At 41.1% G+C, this 27867-nt stretch overlaps 3 protein-coding genes across 3 annotated transcripts; 1 reads left to right on the forward strand and 2 right to left on the reverse strand.

Annotated features, from left to right (window-relative positions):
- Window positions 1-2208: 2208 nt before the first annotated feature.
- apoeb (apolipoprotein Eb) lies at window positions 2209-8451 on the reverse strand. The gene is made up of 6 exons (XM_041942203.1): window positions 8406-8451; window positions 4312-4541; window positions 4019-4076; window positions 3767-3920; window positions 3370-3651; window positions 2209-3287 (listed from the first exon to the last, which is right to left on the reverse strand). Exons 1-6 carry the CDS (start codon window positions 8434-8436, stop codon window positions 2942-2944), a joined length of 1101 nt encoding a protein of 366 aa, XP_041798137.1. The 5' UTR covers window positions 8437-8451; the 3' UTR covers window positions 2209-2941.
- A 1147-nt stretch (window positions 8452-9598) lies between these two features.
- LOC121610729 (apolipoprotein A-IV-like) lies at window positions 9599-10684 on the reverse strand. Its single transcript, XM_041942972.1, has 3 exons — window positions 10645-10684; window positions 10296-10446; window positions 9599-10175 (listed from the first exon to the last, which is right to left on the reverse strand). Exons 1-3 carry the CDS (start codon window positions 10682-10684, stop codon window positions 9599-9601), a joined length of 768 nt encoding a protein of 255 aa, XP_041798906.1.
- Window positions 10685-12741: 2057 nt separating this feature from the next.
- Window positions 12742-14019, forward strand: LOC121610840 (apolipoprotein A-IV-like). The gene is made up of 4 exons (XM_041943137.1): window positions 12742-12868; window positions 12975-13026; window positions 13175-13325; window positions 13443-14019. Exons 2-4 carry the CDS (start codon window positions 12987-12989, stop codon window positions 14017-14019), a joined length of 768 nt encoding a protein of 255 aa, XP_041799071.1. The 5' UTR covers window positions 12742-12868; window positions 12975-12986.
- Window positions 14020-27867: the final 13848 nt, after the last annotated feature.

The raw sequence follows: 27867 nt of genomic DNA on the forward strand, positions 1-27867 counted from the left end.
TGCATATAAGCTCCTCTTGAATAATTGTAGGAGGCATAGGGCGTGAAAGTGCATGCCTTGCGTGCTCCCAATTTGCAATAACAAGCTTACAAAAAAGCTGTTTTTGTGTTTGACCAAGGCCTCCTGTGGTGACTGATGTTGTGTGCCAACTCTGGAGGGGAGGGAAAGGATGGAGAGAGGAGAGGGGGTTGTAGGAGGTAAAATCTCTGCAGGGGTGTTTTTGGAGGGGTAACTAGCAGTCAAAGGCTAGCTAGCACCTGCTAGTTTGCTGTGGCTTTTTTGTTGTTGCTGGGCAGTGCTCAGAGTGCAGACGCTCTATAGGAGCAGACGGCGCAGAAGTGCTGAACTGGCAGGATGCTTGTGGTTTTCCTGTTTTTACCATCCATGACTGATCCTAACAGCAATGAACAGTTTAATGTAGGAGTTTCACTTGCCTGTTTAAGGGAGGGTTTCTCATAAACACTGGTTCTAGAAAGGAGTGATATCATAGGGGACAAACACCTCCAGTCAGAGTGTTAGTCACTCTTTCATTTTGCATGCGATGCCCTTTAACACAGATAGAAATAGTAAACATGTTTTGTTGTAACGCAATGAACAAATGAATGAATGATTGACTGTCAGAGACATAGCAATGTACAGTTATCTTTTATATTAATGTGCATACTATTCAAAATGATTTTGGCCTCATTCCTGAAAACAAACACTAGATTCCAGCTCTGGGTGTTACGGCCATTCAAAATCACCATTACGGAATTTTGCAAGCATCAGTGTTATTGCATAAATTCAAGAGTTGTCCGTTCATGTGACCTTTTTTATCTGAATTACACACACATGTGATTCTTGAGCAGCTATCGCCTCCCTGACTAAAATTAATCTCAGAAAATGCATGTTCTGTTCTCACAGAGTTTGTGTTCCTTTATGAGCCCGATGAAGTTTACTTTATCTGCCAAAAAAGAAAACACAGCTGCATCTTCGTGCAGCATGGATTCAAGTGGAGGGGTCAGAGGAGACGAGTGGAGATGAACAAGGGACAAATGGTGTCCTCTACTGGCCTCTGCTCCGCACTTCAAAGGGAAAATCCTGCTGAGTTTCATAAGCATAACAATTTTAACTTCTTTTTTTTTCCTTGGAAGAGTGAGTGATCTGAGTTTAGTACAATTAGGGCCATCTTTTCCCCCTTAGGCAGGTCCAGATGTGTAGCAAGCTCACCTTTGCATCTGGTGTAAATGAATCCACTATAGGGTACAATGGTTTCTGCCTATGGCTCCCTTATGGTTGTAAGCACATTTAAAAGTTTTAAAGCCTTTTTTGCAGTTATTTAATAGCAAATAGTGATGAGACAAAAAGGAAACCTAGTTAAAGAGACACAAGTATGATAAACATTGCAGTTTAGTGACATGCATCTCAACCACCAGGCCACCAGGATACACATGGTGTATGTATGCATGCGGGCACACTGCCTAGAGAACAGTATCTGTGCATGGATGAATGTCTCTTATCTGTATCGTGTATACAGCCCCACTGATGCATGCCTTTTAATATGAGCTGAGCCAAGATAAAGGTAGAAATGGTGGTGTCACTGAAAAAAAAAATTCAATCAGGGGCACGGCATGTTCCCAAATGTCTGCTGGGATCAAGGGAAAGGAATCTGGGAGCAAATCTTGACAAGTCTGGGCTTGAAAAAACGGCAGGCCAATGAAGGTTTGTGGGGTTGTGGGAAAAGCGAATGGAGAAATGGGTGGAGCACAGGTGCCAAGATAAACAAAAAATAACTTAAGATTAATTACCTCTGCAGGAACAGTACATTTAGGACAACATTTATCAAAGAAGGAGTGGTGGGCCCGTGTGTCCATGTGTCAGTGGTTGAAAAAGTGTTATCTTCCCTCATATAATTACCCCCCATAGCCTTATGCAATAGCAGCTGCAACATGATGGGTGAAATATCTGCATTGAAGCACAAGGGGGTTTTTGTTAGAAGCTGCTCAGGATGTTAATCTACATAATAATCTAGATTCGGTGGAGGATTTAAGGCATCCATTCTTCTGAAGATTCATCATTATATTCAAACTGCTGTAGAAACTGCAACTACAATAGAGGGTCAGCAACGGCTTTGTGAAGTTTCTACTTGTTCATGTAATAGAAGCCTATCTTGAATAATAGATCAGTCTTTAGTGTTTGATCAGACACAAACAGTCGAAGCAGAACATCTTAGGTTCTAGGTTCTTTATTCATTCAGCACTTTCCAACACACTGCAGCACAGACGGCGCACAGACAGCGAGCAGCATGGTGGACAAACGACATGTGGAACACAAGGGTCAAACTGATTGTCATAACTGCACGGAGTTACTTTACATGTCACTCCTCTGTGAACAGGAAATGCAGACAACACAGAAGGGCACTGGTCCAGTATCACCTTTAGAAAAATTCAGTGCATTTATTGAAATGAAAGACACTCGTGTTTGGTGCATTCAGGGATGATTCGGGCTGGAATGCCTGCCCATTGAGTTATATTTACAACCAAACAAAATGTAGGATACTCAAGACAAAAAAAACTTGGGGAATAGGCAGCAAGAACAGTTAATTTGAAGTAGAAAAGCGAAGCATATTACAAATAATTGTCTCCTGGTGTATTAAAGGCTGTGTGGGGTGCTGGTGTTCAGTGAAGCGAGTGGATAAGATAAGAAAGGGTGACTGTGCAGAAGAACCCAAACAGAAGTTTATCTGCTGACTGTTCTGTCCCACACATCCTCCCTCCTTCATCTCACCAACCCCCTTATCCTGAACCATGGAGCACCCAAACGAAGATCTGTAACTCTCAGCTCCCCCCTTTCCCATCTTTGTCAGGGTCTAAAGAAATTAGTGGTTTACACATCCCTCTTGCTACAAACAGTGGACCACCAACCATCTAAAACCCTTTAAAGACCCTCAGAGTCTCTCTCTTTAGGCGGTGGCGGTCTCCTTGACCTGGTCCACGATGGTCTCAAACTTCTCACGGATCTCAGCGGTGTAGGGGGCGAACAGCTTGGCGAGCTCGTCGATCTTGCCCTCCAGGGAGGTGCGCAGCTCCTGGGCGGTGGCCTCCAGCTGGGTCCGGATGCCCTCTGCCTGGGTCTCCAGCTGCTGTCCCAAGCCCTCAGCCTGGGTCTTCAGCAGGGAGGACATGTCGCTCAGCTTCTTGGTGGCGGAGTCACTGGCCTGCTGGACGTAGGGCACAACCTGCTCCCTTGCGGCCTCCAGGTTCTGGGAGGTGCGGGACTGGATCTCACCCAGGTAGGTGGCCACAGTGCTTGGGGTGAAGCAGAAGGACACATTTAGGTTTCATATTCACAGATGATGTGAGAGAGTGTGAAAGCCTCCACCCTACTTACTTGCGAATCTCCTCAGTATCTGTGTTCAGGCGCTTCTTCAGCTTGCGGGTGTAGGTGTTGATGCGGCTGCGGACATCATCGCCGTTCTGCTCCATCATGGTCTTGAGCTCACCCAGATAATCAGTGCCGCGGTCCTTGGCATCCATCATGTCCTTATGGAGTCTGTGGGCCAGAAGCTGCATGTCCTGAGTCAGCTGGCCAGCATCAGCGTAGGGGCCCAGCTTGGTCTGGATTTCATCTCTGTATGTGGTCAGCTCTGCCATGGTGTCAGCGATCAGAGTGCTAGAAGCAGAAGATATCAGGATTGTAAGAATAGTGTACGGGTGAGAGGTTAAGGAGATGGTTTGTGAATGAGAGAAGTGGATGAACTGGGAAAGGAAAGCAGGCGATCACTTACTCAAGCTCCCTGCTGAGCTGAGAGGCCTTCAGATCCTGCAAAACTCCATCAGCTTTTTGGGTCAGGTCAGAGATGGACTGCCAGAAGCGATCCACCGAGTCCTCCCAGCTGAGTGGGGTGGCGTCGGCCTGGCGCACAGCACGGGCATTGCAGCCTGTTATGGGCACATGTGGAAAGCTTTGATAAATATACAAACATCAAAACCAATAAAAAAACAAAAAAAAGAGTAGTAGATAGTGATCTTACGCTTACCGGTGATGACTGCCAGAGCAAGAATCAGAGCTACAGCCTTCATGATTGTTAGATACACCTGTGGATTAAAGGAGGGAAGGTGAAAATCCACAATATAGTGCAACATGTAGCAGAAGGAAAAAAGACTATATTTTAATCTAGGAGTGGTTTAAGGAAAGACATTTTAACTGGCACATTGAAGTAAAAAGTAAAAAATAAAAGTACGTTGAATTACAGCTAAGCAAAGAGAAATTTCTACAAGCTGATTTTTAATAAGGAGACCTGAGGCGTCTCTGTGTGCTCCTCTGACTCACCTGAGCGGTTGTGCTTCCTCCGTGCTCCCTGATCGGTGACAGAGGGCTTTTATACAGTCCCGGGAGGCTGCTGCTGCGCGTGTCACGCGGGGTGGGAGGTATCGCGCGCGCGTCCACGTGGTGATGATGATTGCTGTCTGCACGGATTCCTGTTTTCTCTCCGCGCAACGTGCCACCAACACGGCGTCCGAAGTTCTCACAGCCCTGTTGTCGCTGGTTGAGCAATCCGCCTGTCACGAGAATAACGGGGTAAAAGTGTCCACGTTCACTGTCAAGACAAACGCTTTCTCGTAATTTTCACACAACTGGCAGAGCTGCAAGTACAGTGAACGTCTCACGTGTTGCTGCCAGAGGTAGAAAGGAGCATTTTCATCCGCGCTAAAAGTAAAAGCTGGTGGAGATCAAGCTCCTGTTAACTACTTTATATATGACAAAGCAGCTCTATCTGGCATTATAATAATGCACCATATTTTATAAGATGATCACATGTTTTGTTTGTACAACCTGTAAAGCAACTGGTAGGCTGACAGATAAAAGTAAGCACAGTGGTGAAGTCCAAACTTGAATAAAAATCAAACACAAGTATGATTACCTTAGATATGTACAATACTTGAGTAAATGTACTTAGTTACATTCCACTGCTGCTTATACTCACATTTCAGTGAAAAACATAGCACTTTTACAGATTTTGCACGACAACATGTAGGCATGATTTAGAATATAATACAACAGCATTTAAAGAAATATAGCATTATGAAAGCAACATGTTGGCGGTGTGTGTCAATAATTGTAATTTGACAAGTTAACTGTCTTAAAAATTCTAGGTAGATAAATTCTCTACTTTTTTGATGCTATTGTTGCTTTATTGCTTTATTATGCATATTGAATTCTTCCACCACTTCTCCCGTCATTATCATCAAGTGGGCTGGTGTGAATATAAATCCTGCTGGAGCCGGGATGTAAATAAGCCTTTCACACATGCATTCCGAGCTAAATGCCCTGCAATCACTGGCCATTGACACCCCACCTATCCCCTGTCCATCCCCCCTGAGACACACAACCCCAAACACATATGGCATCTTTACCTGAGAACCCCACTCTCATATTTCAAATGGTGAAATGTATGCAGATCATTTGCAACATGATTGCATTATTCTGTACTGTACTTACTGTGGTGTACTGCTGCATGAGGTAGAGCTATAAACTACCAGTCAGTGCCTGAAGTACAAATAAAGTGTCAACACTACAAGATGGGCATGTTTGGGCTTGGGGACATTCAGGTACAGCACTGTACAAAAGAAGGATTACTGGTAACAGAATACAGAGAACATAAACTAGCTTATTACCTGTAAAATAGAGAAAAGTGCAGACACTGAACAAAAGAGGCAAATTATACAGGAAGTGCTGCACAAGAAACTGAAATCTGGTTTTGTGTTCTAGGTTTTCACAGAAGATTGTTATATCCAATAAATTCCCAGGATTTTGAAATGTGGGCAGAGGAGAGGGGATGTTTGGTGCAAAAAGAAAGTGTTTACCTTCACTCAATAAAGTTATTGAGTAAGACATATTTGTTTAGTGGAAGAACATAGCTGTCATGAGCCCAAATGCACACATGCCCTCTTCATTACACAGACCTGAAACCCCCCTGTTATGATAGAATGGCTGTTGTTGCATTTGCAGGGAATCCGACACAGTCTTAAATATTCTCAATAAAAGCTCCCCCACTGAACAATAAACAATAACAAATCCCCAAACTGAATTCAGCCCAAAACACTGGCTACAAGCTTTTGGTTAGGCAGCATATACATGTGCAACTGTCCTTTCTATTGGAGCATTTGACGAGTGAACTTGGTGTAGTGTTATCTTTAATAATTTTATAGGTATCGTGTTGTAAAGAAAGATTAAGATGGGAGCAGCAAAGATCTCAGCTCATGTTTTATTGCTCACTGTTGGCTGCTGGAAACTTCAGTCACCTCTATAAATTCAGTTATTTTATTTACCAGCCTCACACAACAGCCTTGGCCTCTTTTTAGTGGCCTCTTTTGAAAGAAGGGAAACAGTGTATAACTCGTACTCGAACAGTTATGTTTTGTAATTTTATAAAGTAGGATAACTGGAAACTGGCTTCTTTCATATAAAACACTACACTTTTACAAATGAAACTAAGTTGGTTTTACCCTACCAGCCATGATATATCAGTCTTTTTACATGAAGTTCACCTCTGATCACGCCACTGCCCATGTGTAATGACCTTTGCCCTTTAGGACTTGGCCTCTTTGTTGTCAGCCCAACAGATTTCTCTGTTTTGTCATTTTTCACAGAAACCCGACTTTACGCAGGAGCAAAGTTTAAATGGGTTGGTCAGGTAATTTGCTTGAGAACGCGATAACATTACTGTGCGATAACCCGGAAGGGGTCAGCTATGTGTTAAGTGACTGGGAGACCCACAAAGTAGTTCATTTTGTAATGAATTAAAAATCTTTTCTCCGTTTAAATGGAAATCAATCAACAATGGCAAGAAAAGATAACTCAGGACGTTTAGGTGTCGCTCCAAAGACCTTTGACCTTGATATTCCATGACAGTAGTGTGTGTCACTGCAGGAGGTGTGTCACACACAGAAAACACACAAGCAAATCAAGGTCAGCAATTTAATCCCATCATTCTGCACAGAACACTGCGATGCAATGACTTTTTTGAGGGAAAAAAAAGAACACATTTAATCCCTTGTGTGAAACAGTCACCTACACTTGCTACAACAATGCATTTCCAGTTTGGAGCTTACAGACATGAACTAAATATTTTGTGTTTCTGTTGTGTGCAGAGGTGATGGACCACAGTGACCTATCTGCAGGCATGTAGCAACAAAGGTCACAGGTCAGAACACGCAAGTCCACAATGCTGTGCCTTCCTTTTGCCAAACCACCAGGATAAAGGGACAGACAGGGGAAGTGAAACAGAGAGTATCAAGAAGAACCATGAGGTAATACACTAAAATATCTGACACAGTCCTCTTAACCACAGCTGCTTCTCCTTTTATTCCTCAACAACAGAGGCCATGTTCAATGCCTATCAGGCAAGGCTGTGTGAGAGGGCATCTTTAGATGGTGTGAACGACAGTAACCCCAGCCTGATGATGTTGTTTTCTGGAAGCTGGTCTGAAAAAGTTTTTTTGGTTAAGTCCGGATGATCTCACCCGTCCAAAACAGAGTCACATCTGTTTGGACGAGTCATCGAGGTTATTATAGTTACCGTCGGTGGGTTAAAAGTTGTTGGACTGGATGTTCAAGTTCAGATTTGAGTGTTTTTCCTGGAGCATATCCCCCATTATCTGCTTCTGAGTCAGAGTGGTATCAGCTGATGGGGATGTGTGCAGACAGAGACAGATGTCTGAGTAGGGCTGCTGAGTTTAAAGCACAGTAATGAAGGGGTCACAAGTTTGATGCTCTCAGCAGTTAATGCATGTCTATAAACAAAAGTAACCTTGAGCCAAATTGCTGCCAGCTGTAAGATGCTCAGGGCGAGTGGGTGAGCTAATGCTGCGCTTTTCCTTTTAGGCTAAAGGACAACAACCTCGAGTGAGGAGTTCAAGTGGTGCAGAAAAAAAAATATTTCACATTCACAGATATTTTATTTTGCAGAGCATTATTTGAAGTCAGTGTAAATTGCATGTAATTAAAGGGGCATCTTGGCGCTTTAGGAAATACACTTACTCAATTTCTTGCTAAAAGGTGGATAATAACACTGATACCATCCTCATGTCTGTGTGCTAAAACGAAGCTACAGCCAGGAGTCAATTAGCTTAGCTTAGCACAAAGACTGAGAGCAGGGCCAAAAAAAGATGAGCAGCACCTCTAAAGTTCACTAATCAAATAGTATCCCACACTTCTTTTTCATTGTACAGATGCATCAATAACATATCAGTGTAGTGCTAAGAAAGCCAATAAGCACGTTTCCACATGTCTTTTTTTCCTTCCATTACCACCTGTCTGATTGTGCAGTATTCAAACACCTAATCATATTTTTTAAAACAGCTGGAAAAGTGCAAACTTATACACATTCATCGCAAAGACAAAATAACTCTTTTAATACTTACTTTTACGAAAAGTAAAAGCCAGGCGAGTCATACTTTCAGTGAAACCTTGTAGGCATTTATATTAATATATAAAGAAGTGTTATTACAACTTAAAAAAAAAAACATGCAGATCCAGAATGTAATGGAAAGCCTTCATATAATCAGACATAATAAGATATCAGAGCTGCGTGTGTGCTCGGAGGGTTAACGGTGAGCACAGTCTGTGACAGCTGGGGGGCAGAACAGAGGAATGTTGTTATCCGCTGGGTAAGGCAGCGTGGGAGCAATCTGGCAGCGGGAATGGAGGCACACAAGGAAAACTAAAAAACAAGGTGGAAGCGAGATGTGTTTATGAGCTTCCAGACTTGCAGAGACAAACCTGAACATGCCCTATTCAAGAACCACAACTGAAACCCCCATAGGGGCGTGGTTGGTGGGGGGGCGAGATTTTGCAACCAGACGCTGAACAAACAAGAGACACTTTATTTCATACTGGTTTTTGTGCAGAGTTGATATATTGATAGTTTCTTCTTTCCTTATAACTGTCAGAACTGAAATCCATGCATTAACAGTGGCTGGTCACTACGTTGCCCACATCTGCACATGAATATATATAATGAGGTGACACTATATGATCACCAGATGGCACTAAGTCTTTTCAGAGTTTCTTGTTGCATCCAGCCAAGTTTACTGGGCTTTTATGAAGTAGCTCAAAAGGAAAAAACTGTCATAAAGTTTTTATACTGGAAAAAAAAGATACTTGTTTAAAGCTAATTTAGATGATCAAACCATTTAATTATGTAGGTGTGAGTAACCATCTTGGAGACAGTTTCTAGGTTACATTGCCGCATTTAGGTAATGATGTGTGTAATTGCTGTTGATTTATTTTTCATTGAAATTTGAAAGATACACTGTTGTCGCTTGCTTGTGTTGCAAGAAAAACATTTTGCAGCCTGAAACTTTAAAAGCGCTCATTTAAAATTTCACCAGGACCTTATAAATAACACAACAGGCTCACAGGTTCATGTTTTGCTTTTATTTAATTTTATTTCCATAACATATGAAGAGAACACAGTGTGTGGTCACAGACCAACATATTATTTATCTATTTGTATAATATATTAAATATATCTAAAGAGCTTGTGTTGTTATATTGTTAACATGGACGGGTGGATGCAGTTTTTATTTCTGTTTTACATGAGGTGGACGTTGACTTAGTTGCTGTTGACAAAGGACTCGTAGAGGGAGGTGAGACGAGCCTGGAGGTCCTGGGCATAGGGATCCAGCTTTCCCCTCAGATCTTCAACGTAGGGTGCGGCCATATCTCTCACCTGCTGGGCTCTCTGGCTCAGCTCAATCTGGACCTGCTCGGTCATGGGGGTCACCCGTTCCTGGAAATTCCTCAGGTGCTCGTCCACCTTCAGCTTCAGGTCATCAGTGTAGGGCCCCAGCTGAGCCTGCAGATCCTTCATGCTCTGCTCCAGGTTGGTCTTCAGCTCCTCGCTCTTCTGCACCAGCATGGTCCTCACGGTCTCAGAGTCCAGGGAGTCTGTGTAGGGGGCCAGCTCCTGTTTGAGCTGCTCCACTCTCTGCTGGATCTGGGCCTTCATGTCCTCGGTGTAGGGCTCCAGCTTGTACCTGACGGTGTTCAGCTCCTGGGTCACTTGGTCTCTTAGCACTTCAGCCTCTCTGGTGACTTTGGTGATCATGTCCTGGGCTGCAGGGGGAAGCTGCTCCTGGAGGCTGACTGCATACCTGCTGGCCATGTCGGCGCTCTCTGTCAGACGGGCGCTGCACAAGAGAGTGAATAGCAACATTAAGTTTTGTTTATATGCTGCTCAGGAGCCATTTCCCGTTTTTTCTACATCATGAGCATGTCGACAACAGTCACAATGATATTGTCTGACTTACCTCACGTCCTGTCCAAACTGAGACTTCCTGATCATCTTGAGGGTGTCATCAGCTGTCTGGGTAGCCTTGGCAACATAGTCCCAGAATGCATCAGTCATCACCTCCAGCTGCGGCTTGGGTGCATCAGCATAGAAGAGGTTGGCTTGACAGCCTGTTGGATGGACAAAAGAACAGTTTAAATAACAGTTTGACAATTTTTAGCCAAGCAAGACAGCCTGAGTTGAGATATCAAGATATTTCTACTAGTGTATGTTTACCCCATAACACGACATGCAGTTCTTTATCTTGAGCATACCAATAGAAAGTTTTACATGCTCCAAAAAGAACAATATTTTGCCATCATACTCACCACTGAATACGGCTAGGGCGAGCACAACAAGGACCTTCATGGTTCTTTGCGAATGTCTGCAAGTCCACTAAGCAGGGCGTCTGTTGAGCTTGGGAGGTTCTGCTGCTTATATAGCAAGGCAGACGGTAATGATACCAAAGTCCAGCTGTTAGTGCCTTGCTGTCACCTGGACTCACCCAGTTATCCAGACTGTCATCCTGTGCCAGTTAAGGCACGTAACACACATGCATAAGCCCATGCTGTTACAGCAGTGCACAGCCACAGAGTGCATAATCTGCCTGACATCAATTTCATTTGAAACCGTGATTATTGCTGCGTTATTTTATGGCTTTGATTGATACAACTACCAAGATGTATGTGTGACTCGTCAGTGCTAAAGTGTGACATAATCCATATGTTTAGCCTTAAATGCACCTTGTCCTCACAAGCCTCTCTGTATTCATTTAGCTGTTAGCGTTTCTTAGCTGCAGATAACTTTCTGCTAAGGCAGACAAAACCTCCCTCCTTAAGTTCTTTGATGTCCGGCTTTGATTAGATTTACAGCAAGTGTTTTATTGCCTCTATTAGCTCGAGACCATTCCAGCTAACGTCACAGTAACTCATGGTTCTAGTTTCTGTGTAATGCCAATGTTCAACTATTATTGAGGGCCTGTCTGGCCAAGGGTTGGCAGAGTCAAACACCGTCAGCTGCTGAAGGACAAAGTAGCTGCTGTTTCACGTCGCACATACCATAGTCCACTTCTCTGACACTACTTTTCTTTGGGTTAAGTTATGAGTCTCATTTTTCTCTCAGACAAGGAAAGATCCCACACAGAGTCTGACACTGGAAGAACATCAGTTCTAAAAACCCAGAACATTTTATTGAAAATATTTAGATCTTTTTGCCCTGAGAGTCCTTCAAGTCGAGGCAATCTTTTCCAAACTTCTTCCAAATATTCCTCTTGGTGATAAATTGTATAGGTTTGAAGGTTAAAGCAGTTTTCAAAACACCACTGTTTGACTTAATGCTGACATAAAGCACCTAAAAACCATTAAAAATGAATAATGATATTCTGTGACTTAAAATGTTTCGCCTACTCCTCCTGCTTCACGATGCATTTAGGTGCACAGCAGTCCAGTGAGGAAAACACACAAGGCTGAACACAGTAGCTGGCCTTGGAGGTTCCTACTGGAGGGAATCATGAAACTCTGACATGGGACAACAAACTCTGCCTCTGACTGGCCCCGACCCTTTTTTGCAATCCTAACCACCTAACCCTAACCAAGTAACAAAATTGGAGCAATGATCAGGCCCTACTTCTTGAGATTAATGTAAGTAGTTTGTTTTCTCATAAAACCATCAGATATACCACTTTTCAACAAACTTCAGTACCTGACATGCAGTGATATGAAAGAAAAAAGACCTCTTTCATCTTCCTGTTAGACTGAAAATAACCGTCCGTGGAAGGTTCCAGTATGAAAGTCTTAAATGTGTGGGGAGGAACAGTGCTGTTTTTACAGCCAGAGGGAAAATATTATACATTTGAAAGAAAGTTACGCAAAAGTGACTCCATTACAGATTGAGCAATAAATTATACTTGCTGAGTATTGCAAAAAAGTTGTCTTTTTGAGAGATTAGTTTGTTACAGGCAACAAGAAATAGCAATAGCAAATAATAAAAAAAATCTATATATGTACATTTTATACAAAAGGACTATAGAATAACAATATATATGCATAGGTGTAGTACTTAAAGAAAATAAAGAATGTAATATTGCACAAGGTATTGCATGAATGTGATAGCAGAATTTATTCACGTTGCTTGACCCCGATACAAAGTCCACAAGCATAAGCATGCCACCGTTATCTGGAGTTATCTGCAGGCTGCTACGTGGACAGTTAATGACTGTATCCTAAATGCTGGCTAGACATGGGTCAGAGGAGAGCTACCGCACTATTTCTTTTTGACTAAGATAGGTCTTATTGCTAGAACATCTATAAAGGCCACATAACCTCAACATACTGTAAAAACTGTGTTTGTGTAGCCTCAGAGGTCATGTGATAGTAGCCAGGAGAGGCAGCGGAAACAGGAAGCGAGCCATTATGACAACATGGCAGGGACTCTTGGACTTTGAGCTCCTGACTACAACGGTCATCTGGATTCAGCATATATATGCATGGAGGCACCAGTGTGACACACTCACAAACAGGCTTTCACGCTTAGAGATACACAAGCCAAAAGCAGGTGAGAATAACACTACATTTCAAAACAAACCTTTCAAAGGCAAATATATATGTGCTGATATTTTGAATGCAGTTTGAAAGTTAACTAGATCGTAACTGTTTTTCAGCAAGACGCAGTCATGAAGGTGTTTGTGGTACTGGCCGTTGCAGTGCTGTCTGGTAAATTTCAATTTCTTTGCTTTTAACTTTTAAGTGTGCAGTCAAAGCTAACGCATGCAGCATTCACCAGCTACTAATCACAATCATGATGAACTGGATGGTTGAAAATCTGCACTGTTCTCAAGCTGTTCTTGGTTCCATCCAACAGGCTGTCATGCCAACCTCTTCTATGCTGATGCACCCAAGCCACAGCTGGAAGTGCTCACTGATGCATTCTGGGACTACATTGCCAAGGCCACCCAGACAGCTGATGATACCCTCAAGATGATCAGGAAGTCTCAGTTTGGACAGGAAGTCAAGTGAGTTGTGTGGCACACAGGACCACGGTGCTTGGCCAATGAGTGGCAGGTGTCATTAAGATTGGTATGGTGTGACAGAAACCCCTGATGGCTGAACATGCTTTGTTTGTCTTCTAGCGCCCGTCTGACAGAGAGCGCCGACATGGCCAGCAGGTACGCAGTCACCCTCCAGGAGCAACTTCCCCCTGCGGCCCAGGACATGATCAACAAAGTCACCAGAGAGGCTGAAGTGCTAAGAGACCAAGTGACCCAGGAGCTGAACACCGTCAGGTACAAGCTGGAACCCTACACCGAGGACATGAAGGCCCAGATCCAGCAGAGAGTGGAGCAGCTCAAACAGGAGCTGGCCCCCTACACAGACTCCATGGACTCTGAGACCCTGAGGACCATGCTGGTGCAGAAGAGCGAGGAGCTGAAGACCAGCCTGGAGCAGAGCGTGAAGGACCTGCAGGCTCAGCTGGGGCCCTACACTGATGACCTGAAGCTGAAGGTGGACGAGCACCTGAGAAATTTCCAGGATAGCTTGACCCCCATGACCGAGAAGGTCCAGGTTGAGCTGAGCCAGAGAGCAAATCTGGTGAAACAAATGGTGGCCCCCTACGCTGAGGACTTGAGGGAAAAGCTGGACCCCTACGCCCAGGACCTCCAGGCCCAGCTCATGTCCCTTTACCAGTCCTTTGTCAACGGCAACTAAGTCGACCTCCACAGCCGCTCCATCATTTACCAAGATGACGGCCTTGTTTGGTCTACCTCTGTTCTACACATGAAATATAGTAATTTAAATATCTGAACTGTACTGTAAACCAAATTAACCTGGGTGTGTAACCACAGCATCATATTTATAGCTGGGTGCAAATATTGCACCCCTGCACTTGTCAGACATGTATATACTTAGTTGTCATTGTTTGTTGTGAAGTTGGAAACTGTAACTTTTTTTTTGTAATTCTGTAAGTTATCAAAAAATAAATAAACAGATTAATCTGGAAAAAATATATTTGACTAATCTTTGTGTGTCCAAAGAATCCAAATCACAAGAAATCATTTCAGAGAGAATACAGTGTATTAACAGGACATCCTGAAAGCACACATCACTGATGAAAGTATGATTACAACATAAACATATTTTTACTGTGGTCCAAGCACAGTTCGACACATGCTGCTTTTTCCCAGGAGGCAGCTGGCATTTTGACTTCTCTCCACGTGTCTTAACATGCCGGGGCTGCTGTGACAGTTTCGTCTCTACTTTCTCCAGAGGCAGGCTATTGTTCTTATTCTTGTGCTTGTCAACGCTTGCTGTGAAACTGCACCTCCCTGGTATCAACACTAAAACCCAGAGATGGCTGTGAGAAACGCAAATGACCAACGCGATGTGATGTTAGACAAGTTAGTTGTGGATTTATCTCATTAGATTTCACACACAGTCAAAACAGAAGCATTCTTGCTTGATTCTTTTTCAAATCACAGATTTGTTTTGATGGCGCTTTGAACCGCAGAGTTCTGTCTTTCATCAAAAACAAGAATTGTGCAATCTCTTTTTGTTGTAAATATACAACACAAAGCCTTTCCCCTGTTTACAGTGCCAGCATCCAACGTGGAGGGTCAGAGTCCAATGACAAATCTACATTCATGCACACGCGCACACACACACACACAACAGACAACCGGAAAAATGCAATGAAAAAACATGTGTAGGTGTGTCACAATATCTCAAGTAAAAACTATAAACTTGACTCTTATTTGAAGGGAGAATAATGTATTTTTTTGATTGAGTCTCATAAGGCTACAGTGAGTAACCCGTCAACTGTGTGGCAGCCGTTTATTCAAATCCATCAATCATCCATCCACTTCACAGAGAATAGGTTTGTATTTTTACCCTATGTCCCTGTGTTTCAATCTGTCCTTAACGTCTTGCAGCTTCATTGAGTCCCAAACTAGTCAAACTACTGCAAAGCTCCGTGAGACTTTACAAATGCAAATCTGATCTCACGTCTTCAAGCTCCAGCCTGTCTTTATACCTGATTAGCACTTGTGTGGGCACCCAGAACAACCATTCCCACTGCATTATCAGTCAAAGCAGCCAGAAGGCTTTGTTAAGGCCTTTATCCCAACGGGATAGCACTGGAGGCCAGACGGCTGTCTGCACCATTCAAGGTCTACGACGCAGACCGCTGAGTGGAGGGAGCTGTTGTTTGATGCATGCAAGCTTCTTCGAACAAGACGCATCTTGTCTTAACAACAGTCGTGTTTTGATGCAGATAAGAGGTTGCCACCAAACTATTGCTGCTGGTTTGATAAGCAGATGACAGCCTGTATAGATGAGAGGATAGTTGTCTCATGTTGATGGGTCTTTGTAAATGCCCCCAGGCTATGCTGCTCCACCACGTTGCCCCCTATCGGCTGGTGTGATTTCAGGTAATCTCGCACATTGCAGCTCATTTAGAAAGTTGCTTTGGTGAATTTGGCAGGTTGGACATGTGTCTCTATCTCTGCAATGCTATAGTTTAAGCAGTAAACAGGTGGTAGAGTGGTTATTTAATGGTAATGGTAATGGTATTTTAAGATAAGTGAAGATATAGCAATGCAGTTACTTTTCAAATGAACATTACATATTTAACATAAGTTTATAGAATATGATACATTGTTTTATCATTAACTACTACAACAACTGCATTAAGAATCAATTAAAATTAGTTCCCCATTTTAATTACAACTTGAAAGTAGTTCTTACATGTTTATGCATATAATAATGATCCAATAATAACAATAACAATAACACAGATGGGTCAATTTTGCATAATAATTAATATTTGATATTGCTACTTTCATTGAGGTAAATGATAAGGCAAATGTAAGCTGCTTTAAGACACAAGTGTTTTGCAAACTGCTGTACTGAAATGCGTCATGCATCACGGTAAATCCAAATGGGAAGTCGGTGTTCCCTGTGTCAATAGAAGAGGCTACACCGCCACCAAGTGGTGAAACTGTGGCAGAGCAGTGACTAAAATCTCTCAGTGTTATGAAGGGAAATGCAGCAGGTAGAGTTCCAGTTGTCCTGCTTGTCCAACTTTAACAAGTCACGTAACTTGATCTTATTTGCAGCGAAGTATTCTGTTATTTACCCTGTGACCCTTCAGCCACGCTCTAACCACTCGGCCACCTTTCTGAAAACACGCTGCAGGGCGTTATATTGATTATTAGCACAAAACTGGCAGCAGTTGTGACCCACCAGCTCAGTTTTGCTCTGCTCATTCTGAAAATGTTTTTAAAAAATCATACATGAGAACCAGGAAAATTAATTACACAGCTTACTCTGGGTTATTCGTGCTGTGTCAGGGCTTTATTACTCACTGAGAGGATTGTGAAAAGTGAGAATATGAAATTAATCATTGGTTTAATTTACTTTCGTATTTGTAACAAAAGAAAAATACTCATTCTGAGCCTACAGAATACAGAGATGATTTTGGGGTAATGTTTATCATTCATTCAGCTGACTTATTGCACTGCTGTCGACTGAGAGAGAAACATTAAACTTGAGTCCATGAATGTTCTTAATTTCACGGTTGACTGTTTCTGTCTTGTGTCAGCGACGACTGTTAGCACGTTGAGCTAACAGGCCCGATGGGGAAAATGCTCGACAAAACACAAGGCACAACAATTTACTGCATGACATTGTTTAAAGGCTACAAACATCTATCAGCTTCTCAGTGTGAGTGAAATGGTCTTAACAAAGTGATCTGCTGAAGTTGAAACCGTTTCAATTATTTCACATGAGAGGTTTCTTTTATTTGTGTTATTATTGTTTGTTTCCTATTCTTGAGGAAAAAAACGCTTTACTTCAATGCAAAAATTTCTTTTTTTTTTTTTGAAGTTTCAGGAAGAACATGACACTAATGTTTGCAAAAGACATTATAATAATAGTTTTTATTGTGTGGTCAAGGTCAAATTTCAGTATGACTGAATGGGCAAATGGAGCATTAGAACACAAGTGTAAAACACACACACATGAATTCTTATCACTATTCAAAGCGTGAATGGGATGAGAGATGCCTGTCGACAGACTCTTTAAGGAAATGGAAATGTCAAGCATTTGATTACGTTTTGCACAGATGACTGAAAGCATAAGAATGAAACTTATTGTGATCACGACTTCCTGGCACACCTTTCACCTCTGTCGCACAACAGCAGCCACATCCAGAACAGGTTCAGTTAAAGCAACTTCAACAGTAATACCAGATGAATACGCAAGTGTACAAGTACAGAAGCAGAAGGTCCAAACAAAGACAGCAGGAAATCAAAGAGCAACAACAATAAATTGACTCGATCATGCATGGCCTGAAGTATAAATACACTTGTCAATCATCAGAATTGTGGAAAGCTTGAGACAGTAAATGAGAGCAGTAGTTCTAGAAACTCAACATGAGTAGAAATACTTCTACTACTGCTGTTACTTTTAAGATATTGTTCAGCAACGTTTGGTGTTATAGTGCTTTGGGGAAATTTTTCAGTCCTCCCTACCACTAATTCACAACCTGTTCTGAATCATTGACCATTTCTTTTATGTATATCTTGGCACGCAAACAGCTCTTTGATATTTTTAAGTGTCATAAGTTAGAAAACAGGTGAGGCGTCCTTTGTCTTGTGGACTGCTCGGTATGCGCTCTATAATGCATGTGCATTGTACACATGATCAGTTTCCCTCCTCTTCCGATGTCTATTGCAATAATTCTACAATCCAAAGCAATACGAAAACCTCTCTCGGATGACTTATTCCATTACTCTCTGACGAGTGTAGCTTTGATGCATCTAATCTCTAAAGCACATTGCATTGCACATGATGCTTGCTGCCATGATCACGCGCTGCATCACTCATCTCACATTTGTCTGCGTGTGTCCACACCTTGTTTCATCTGTGGGAGGTGCTGGAGGTGCAATCCACGTTTCTCCCTCAGTTGGTGAGCAATCTAATCATTTCAGAATCAAAGCATTTACAAAAAAACACAGTAAGAGCAATCACTCATATGCAGCATGAACGTGGTGTCTGTTATGCTCTCTTTCTTTTATGTTTTATCAGATGGAGACGCGGGTGTAGAAACATATCACTGTTGAGCTCAACGGAGGTGTGTTTAAAGATCCTTGCATGATTCAAACTGTGCCGCTTGGATTCACAAAACGTTTCTCTTTGAGATCTGAATCTACAGGAGGGAGACATACAGCTGAATACTGTGAGAAACATTTCTGTCATACTATTACAACAAAACACTTGTGCAATGCTGTGAGTTAACCTTAACACAGAGATCACTCATCTTGTTCCTCCTGTATGACTTGAAATGGCCGTCACAGGGACGTTGTTGTGTGAAATACAAGTCCCACATGTGCTGGTTGAAAGCCTCGGTAAGACGGAGGAACAGTCTTTGTGTTTACTCACCTGTGAAGACAAGAGTGGAACGAACACATCGTAATAATAACTACATTGTAATATTGATGAGAATTAGGTTTTTAATTCATGATCGCAGAAACTATTAAGTGGTTGCAATGATGTCAGCCAATTTGTCTGAGACCAGGTTGTTGGTGTGAATTGTTTTTGGTAGTGTGGGCCTCTCTTTTCTCACCTAAACATAATCTAGCTGCATGTTTTAAGTCACGCTACTAGTCAGGTTCTGTGGATGGCAGTCAGGGTTAAACTGGCTAAAATATCTCAACAGCTATTGGATGGACTGCAAGTTAAATTTGGTAGAGAGATTCGTCGCCTCCAGATGCATGGATCCTCTTGACTTTCTTGTGACTTTTCCCCTCGTGTCACCAGCAGGTTGACATTTTTTATTTTGAGTGAAATGTCTCAACGCGTATTGGACAGCCATGAAATGTGGTCCAGAAATTCATGTCCGAGAATCAAGGGTTGAAAAACTTTGAGGATTAACTTTTCAACAAGCATCATTGTCAAGTTAAAATTTCAGCTTTGGCTTATAACTAATTCCCTGCAAAATGCCTGATATCTCCATCAGCCTCAGCTGTACTTTGTGTTTAGTTCTAATTAGTACAATGAAGTCTGTCTGTCTATCTAAACTAAACAGATGCTGAACATTATGTCTGCTAAACATCAGCATGTTAGCATTGTCATTGTTAACCTGTGCTAGCATTTAAACTGCGATGCCTTAGTGCAGCCTCACCGAGCTGCTAGCATGGCTGTAGACTCTTAGCCTTGTTCTTTTTCTGTTAACTTTTGAATAAGAATAAAATGTTAACACTAAGCACGCATTCTTCTGTAATTTAGGCAGTGGATGTTGGTCATACATTGGGACTCAACATCTGGAAAACCAAAGTCTCTTAATTTCTTAAAGTACAGTTTAGACTCCACTGCCACACTTTGAACAATGTATGACTATACATGTACATATAAAGATGCCTTTTCTATCGGGAATGGATCCACCATCATCACAAATCGACAAAGATATGATTGTTCAACATCTAGAAATGAGCCCTAACGACGCTCTGAAGCTCCAAAAGCTTTACAACTGCAGTAAGAAGATATTTTATGAAACAATGACATCTAATCATACAATGTTTTTTGTCATGCATATGGAGACAAGTTTGTGCTCTGCATCATCTGCTGTCACCTTCCTGGAGTCTTGCAGCTTTGAGGAAGTATCAGCTGGGAGAGGGTCAGCAGCACAAAAGCTGGGCCCCTCTCCAACCACTGCAGCCTGAGTTCATGAGGAGGTAGGACAGGCCAACCTGCATGAAAAAATAAGTCTTCATGACAAGTTATCCACATCTTGAATTTTAAATTGATATTAGTTTATATAAGTTCCTACATATGCAAACTATTATCCTACATTTAATGTTTGGCTGTCAAAAGCATGTGTGTGTTTGCTGCATTTTTACCGGCTGCAAGAGGATCACTTTACTGCTTGATTGTGTGTAGGAGGAGGCTTCTTCATGCACTGTAGCACGATTTCTGGAAAACAGGGAGGTGGTGCCAAAGTACAGAGCGGGAGAATGAATCCGAGGTGACAGTTCAGTGCCTCCAGTTTTTCTGTTTTCACAGTGGGAGTGATGAAGACCAACTCAACATCTGGATCAGAGAATATGACGGGGAAGCAAAGGAAACCATCTATACAATGGACCGGATCACAGGAAGAGCACATCTATCTCTATAGCTATATCCACCAAAAGCAGACATTTACCATTTGGACCACCAAGTGGAGGCCACAGGTGGCCTGAACCACTGTGTGAATGACCTCACATTCAGCACAGTTATTGTCACTTGGGATTTGATTGTAAAGACACTGTATCTCTACTCCATAACTTGATAAACAATTAAACTTTACGAGAGGAGGCGGTGTCTTCTTTCTCATTAATTATGATGGTGTGTGTTATAGTTGTTAAAAAGACTCAGACTTTTATACTGATGTCTTTAAGGCTGCACCGTTACATCAAATGGAAAAAATACCTTCATTTCTATATGTTTATGCGTAACTTACCCAGTGGTGGAATGTAACTAAGTACATTTACTAAGTACTGTACTTAAGTACAAATTCAAGGTACTTTTACTTTGCAATTTTATACAACAATCCATTACATCTCAGAGGAAAATACTGTACTTTTTACTCCATTATAATTGTCTGACAGCTTTATTCACCAGTTCCTTTTGAGACGACCATTTTCATGCCCTTCCTGTGCAGTGAAAACCATGTATCTCCATTTTCTGATTTTGATTTTGAATGTAGGATTAAGTGTTCCTTTATGGGTTGAGGACTGTTTTTCTGAACTCATGAAAACAGCACTTTTTAGAGATACAACCCTGAAAAAAATGTTGGACGCAGTGTAAATAAACAAAAAGTAAAAACAGAAGGCAATCATTTGCAAATGACAGCAGATTTACGAAGCGTTCTTGAGCCCATGAAGTAATATTCTTTATAAAATCAAGTGGTGAACATTGAGCCTTACATCTTTTAACCTAGGTAAGGATTTGAATGCAGCACTTGCACTATTTTTCCTTTTAGTATTTTCACAATGTGGTGTTGCTACTTTCACTGAAGTAAAGGATCTGAATACAGTGCCTATCATAAGTATTCACCCCCTTTGATGTTTTACCCTTTTATTGCTTTCATAAATCAATCATGGTCAATAAAATTTAGCTTTTTCAACATAAAAATTTATTGGAAAAAACTCTTTAACGTCAAAGTGAAAACAGATTTCTATAAAGTAATGTTAATAAAAGAAAATTATATAAATGAAAATAATAGTTTGCATAATTATTCACCCCCCTTAAGTCAGTATTTAGTAGATGCACCTTTGGCTGCAATCACAGCAGTGAGTCTGTGTGGATAGGTTTCAATCAATCTTGCACATCTGCCCACTGCAATTTTGCTCCATTCTTCTTTGCAAAACTGCTCAAGCTCTGTCAGGTTGCGTGGGTATCTGGCATGAACAGCCATTTTCAAGTCCAGCCACAAATTCTCTATAGGATTGAGGTCTGGGCTTTGACTCGGCCACTCCAGAACATTTACCTGGTTCTTTTTTAACCATTCCTGTGTAGCTTTTGCAGTATGTTTTGGATCATTGTCTTGCTGGAAAATAAATCTTCTCCCAAGTCGTAGTTCTCTTGCAGACTGAAAAAGATTGTCCCCCAGGATTTCAGTGTATTTTGCAGCATTCATTCTGCCCTCTATCTTTACAAGCCTTCCAGGTCCAGTTGCTGAGAAATATCCCCACAGCATAATGCTGCCACCACCATGCTTCACAGTGGGGATGGTGTGTTTTTGGTGATGTGCAGTGTTTGGTTTCCGCCAAATATGACGTCTTGTCTGATGGCCAAAAAGCTCAATTTTGGTCTCATCAGACCAAAGAATCTTCTTCCACTTGACCATGGAGTCCTGCACTTGCTTTTTGGCAAACTCTAGTCGAGATCTAATATGACTTTTCTTCAACAGTGGCTTTCTCATTGCCACTTTCCCATAAAGCTTTGACCGGTGAAGACCCGGGCAGCGGTTGCTACATGCACAGTCTCTCCCATCTCAGCAGCTGAAGCTTGTAACTCCTTCAGAGTAGTTGTAGGGGTCTTGGTGGCTTCTCTCACTAGTCTCCTACTTGCACGGTCACTCAGTTTACGAGGGCGGCCTGATCCAGGCAGATTCACACAAGTGCCATATTCCTTCCATTTCTTGATAATTGACTTCACTGAACTCCGGGGGATGTTCAGTGCCTTGGAAATTTTTTTGTAACCATCCCCTGAATTGTACTTCTCAATAACCCTTTCCCTGAGTTGCTTAGAGTGTTCTTCTGTCTTCATGGTGTAATGTTAGCCAGGAATACTGATCAACCACTCTCTGGACCCTTCAGACACAGGTGTTTTACAACTCAATCACTTGAAACACACCCACACCACTCAGGTGATCTTCATTTCACTAATTGTGAGATTATTGGCAACAATTTGATAGACCTCTATTGAATTAGACCATTAAATAAAAAAGGGGGTGAATAATTATGCAAACAGTTATTTTTATTTATATATTTTTATTTCATTAACATTACTTTATAGAAATCTGTTTTCACTTTGACATTAAAGAGTTTTTTCCAATAAATTTTTGTGTTAAGAGAGCCAAATTTTATTGACCATGATTGATTTATGAAAGCAATAAAAGGGTAAAACATCAAAGGGGGTGAATACTTATGATAGGCACTGTACATTGTCCACCACTGAACTTATTACCCTGAGCTTTGGTATCTTTGCTAATTTTATGATCTTGGCAAATAAAATACTGCACTTTTTTGCATGTTTGAACAATGCTTGGCCATGCATGGTTTGAGTGCAGCTGGGCTAACATTCAATCCTGTTGCAGTACAGTAACCTCAAACCATCACCTGTTCAGGTTGCTTTAGTCAGCTTCCATTAATCAGCTATAGCTTGTACTTCATGAAAGGTCAGTCTTGTTACACCATGTCCATTATTATTCTTATGTTACGCACTTCTCTGACATTAGATATACAGATTTTTTTTTTTTTACCTACAGATTAATCAAGTTATTAACTGAGCCCAGAATTGCCTAAGAGTCAGATGTGGTCCAGCTTAAGCCACGTGACTCTGGTGCAGGCAGGTGATAAGGGGACATGCCTAAACCAACTGTAGGACATGCAGCTGACAGACAAGCTGAAAGAAAAATTCAGATGAATATGTTGAAGGATTTGTATATACTGAGTGACAGGAGGCTATATCCCAAAGAATGTGGCAACACCTGTATTACAAGACCACTGACATCCCAACCTCTTCACGTGAGACAGCACTACCTCCTTCCTTCCATCATTTCCATCGTCGTTTGCAGTCAGGTACATTTGTTTTTTATCCTCCAGCAACTGTACTGAGAATTCCCAGCATACAGTCTGTTTGTCAGTGTTGCAATAAATGCACTTGATCTTGATATTAGCTGCAGCTAATGATTATTTGCATTATCAGTGAATCTGATAATTTTTTAAATTTATGAATTTATCATTTAGACTCCAGCATGAGATCTTCAAAATTGCATTTTCTGTCAGACCAAAAAACAAGAATATATTGAATTTATAATAATATGTAGCAGAGAAAATCAGCAAATCATCATATTTGGAGCTGGCAAACTTGCAAATGTTTAGTATGTGTGTTTGATAAAAACTCAAAACAGTTTAATTAAGATATATTAAGATATATAAGCCATGTGTTTTACTCATGGATGCTCACTATATTGCACAATAGAGAGTTAAGTTTGAAGAAAGCCTTACATAATGTGATTTTTGCATGATTGATGGCTGCACATTAACAATCTGCTTCAACTCCAGTAGTTCTACTCGTACAATCCTGACAGTAAAAATCTTCATCAGGCCTTTTTGCAGAATAAGAAAATTGAAATACATCACGCATCCATGAATTTATGACCTACACTACTACTCTATTCAATGTAACACTGTTTTCATCGGCTTACATTTACATTAATGTATAACATTTGCTCTTATTTTCTGTCCAAAGGAGCCACGTTTTCCATGCTGACAGCCTCAGAGGCCCGAATGGTTGGAAACCTGCCCATGACACCCTGACATTGTGAGCTTTACCCTACAAAAACAGAAACTGGTACAGTTTTACCAGACCAACTCTAAACACATCACAGGAATCACATCACATGATTTCCTGCTCTACTGATTTACTCCACACTGCTTGTCCAAAGCACAGCGACACCTATATGCACTTTGTCTCTTAATCGGATTCCTCATGATATATTTGTGAGCAATTTGTTCATCAGGAATTTTCATTTATTCAGCTTTGATACTCATACAAAAACCACTTTTACAGAAAAATACTAAGCCTGTTTTTCAAGTGAGACATGAACTTCTGGAGGATTTATGGATTGTAAAGCATGACTGCATTTCCGCTACTTTTGGCAGTAAATAGAAACGTAGCTAAGTAGGGGTTCAAATTAAATAATATAAAATTTGAGCTTAAAATTTGAATGGAATTGTCACTCATTACCATTGTCTTATGTGAAAACCGTGCAGAGGATAGCAGGCAAACGCAGCCTGTTCTCTAGATTTTCCAGTTTATGATCTGTCACCTGTTCAAGCTTGGTTAACATCCAGCATCTAGTGGGTCTTCTTCTACCAAATCCTACTGACCAAGACAATGCAAGTCCACTAACAGGTCTGTAGCAACCAAAAACGTAATAACGGCCAATAATGTAATAACTACCAATAACGTAATAATTTTGGCCATTTTAAATGTAATAAAACCAATAATGTAATAACTTGCCAATAATGTAATAAAACCTTTGAGCCAATAACGTAATAACTGATTATTACGTTATTGGCCTAGTATTTAAAGACCCTTTGAAAATGTAATAACTGGTGCTGATAATGTAATAATATTATATATGACTGTTATTTTTTTTATTTTTGCTGTCAAATATGTCTAGTTTATGCTCAGGTTGATGCCACTGAATGACTACACAGTGACCTCAACACAATTGTGAAACATTTTAAGTTCTGCACTGCATGCCTGTTTCTAATCTACATTGAGATGTAAACTTCTACCATGCTAATTATATGTTTGCAAATGGATGATGCTTAGTGTTATCTCCAGAACACTCATAGTCACTGAAGTTGCTAATTAAGTGGCAGCACAATTTTACCCATTAAAAATTCCAAATTTATTGAGTTTGCTCTAATCCAAGATATGTCCATGCTTGGGACATTCAGTCAAGTTCCAGGCACTGTTGGCAGCATTTTATCCCAACCTCTATATAAGAGAAACACTTGAGGAGAGCCTAGAGCTGGACAAAGAAAATGACTTCACCATCAGTATTATGAAGCTATACAAGGCTGCTGGATGCAGCAGTGGTCTCAGTGCACGGATAAGGGAGTTGTTTGGCAAACATAGCCAATGGATGAAAGCCTGGCTAATTCTAAGTTATCTGAGTTTTGGGCAGTACAAAGTTAAGGATATCTACTGGAAAAAGTAATGCCAGTTTTATTAGTGACACAAGGCAACGCAAGAGCCACTCGCCTCTATAGCTCAAAGATTGTTATCCCGCACATTTTACCTTCCCATTTTTCATCTTCCACCAGAATTTCGGCGCGTAACTAGTCCCGCAGCTTTGAGAAAACCCTCGCAAACTATATATCAAACGTGCGGCTCAATCGGAAATGGTGTGCTACGACTTTTATAGCTCTTTTGTCAATAATTCACAAAGTTATACGCAAAAAACTGCGAAGAATTTCCCATAAGAAATGAATGGGAAATGTCCTCAAATTTCAGCAAATTTCAATTGTCCGCTGCTTGCCATACTTTCTCCTAGAGACTTCATTCAAACTTTAAAACATAGATAATTTTGTCGGGTCGAAATTAACCTCAGCACATTTTTTGATATCTCTTAAGGTTTTCGACCTATGACGATCTCAAGACCATAAAGTTTCTCAAAAAAATGCTCAGAATTTCTTCCCCTAGAGTGGATGACATCATCACTTAGAGTGAAATCGCCTGAAATTTTTTTCTAAAATTGCCATAAAATCCAAACGTGAATAGGAGACACATAATTTTTGGATCTTTTTGGAGACAAGCCTTTCTTGTCTCGTTAAAGTTCAATTTTAAAGGGTTAGCCCCCACCACAAATAAAGAGGGATCTTGCACCAGCTGCCCTGCTCTGCTGCTCCATTTAAACCCATACAATCTCCTGTTTTCTGAGTCGCAGCCCTCTGGAGTGTGTCTTTTTAAATCGACCATTTAGTCATTTTTCGAAAGAATATCTGGACATAAAACACACGTACACAATCGCAAGTTGTTCAGAAGAAACCGACAGCGAGAAAGTAGCTGTTCAGGAACAGGTAAAAAGTGGGAGAGGTAGCGAGGTAATTATCAGCAGGTGGGGCAGAAGTTACACACGCACACACACACAGATTCAAACACAAATATCAGACACATCTCCATGTAGGAACTGGTTGGGCTGCTTGTTCAAAATACTTGGGACAATTTGATAAATGTGTAGTTCAAGCAGACACACACACACACAGACGAAGACACACACATACACAGTCGCACACAAATACAGTTAAATACACACAGACAGCCTCATATACATGGACAGGCACAATGCCGTTAGCTCTATTAGCTCTATTAATAAGACCAGCAGCCCCCTCGTGCCACTGTCAAAATTTCGGCGGTGCCGGAATCGTCTAGTTTCATTTTTGTTGTTCATGTTTTTCTATATATATATATGTACATATATATATGTACACACACACACACATATATATATATTATATATAATATTGAGAGAAAGAGAGAGAGTGAGAGAGAGAGAGAGAGAGAGAGAGAGAGAGGGAGAGAGAGAGAGAGAGAGAGAGAGAGCTAATGAAGAGGTTTGGAGTGGAAGTGGAAATCCTTCATCAGCTTACATTAGATGGATATTAATTGATGAGATATGTATCAACAATATAAACATATATTTTATAAAACAGCTCCAGTTCCACACAAAGTCCAGATGTGATCTATAGGCTGTTATATCACAGAGTTGTGCTAAACCCTCTGTTAAACACCTGGATGACATCACAGGATCTTACAGGATCAAATATCATTTTTATCTGATCAATATTAATAATGAGAGAGATCAGGCAAGAGAGAGAGAGATAGAGAGAGAATCTAAATCTTAAATTTGTCTACTGTACTTATTTTAATTCAGTGAACTGCACAAAAAAGTGTATTATTCCCAACAACTGCAGCCATATATAATATTATTACATTATCAGCACCAGTTATTACATTTTCAAAGGGTCTTTAAATACTAGGCCAATAACGTAATAATCAGCCAATAATGTAAAAGTTATTACGTTATTGGCTCAAAGGTTTTATTACATTATTGGCAAGTTATTACATTATTGGTTTTATTACATTTAAAATGGCCAAAATTTTTAGGTTATTGGTAGTTATTACATTATTGGCCGTTATTACGTTTTTGGTTGCTACAAGGTCAGAACACTTGTCGTTGCTGTCTGGTGGTCGGGAGAAGTAATAACTCCGATCACT

This window comes from Chelmon rostratus, chromosome 8 (assembly GCF_017976325.1).
Source record: "Chelmon rostratus isolate fCheRos1 chromosome 8, fCheRos1.pri, whole genome shotgun sequence".
Taxonomy (NCBI): domain Eukaryota; kingdom Metazoa; phylum Chordata; class Actinopteri; order Chaetodontiformes; family Chaetodontidae; genus Chelmon; species Chelmon rostratus.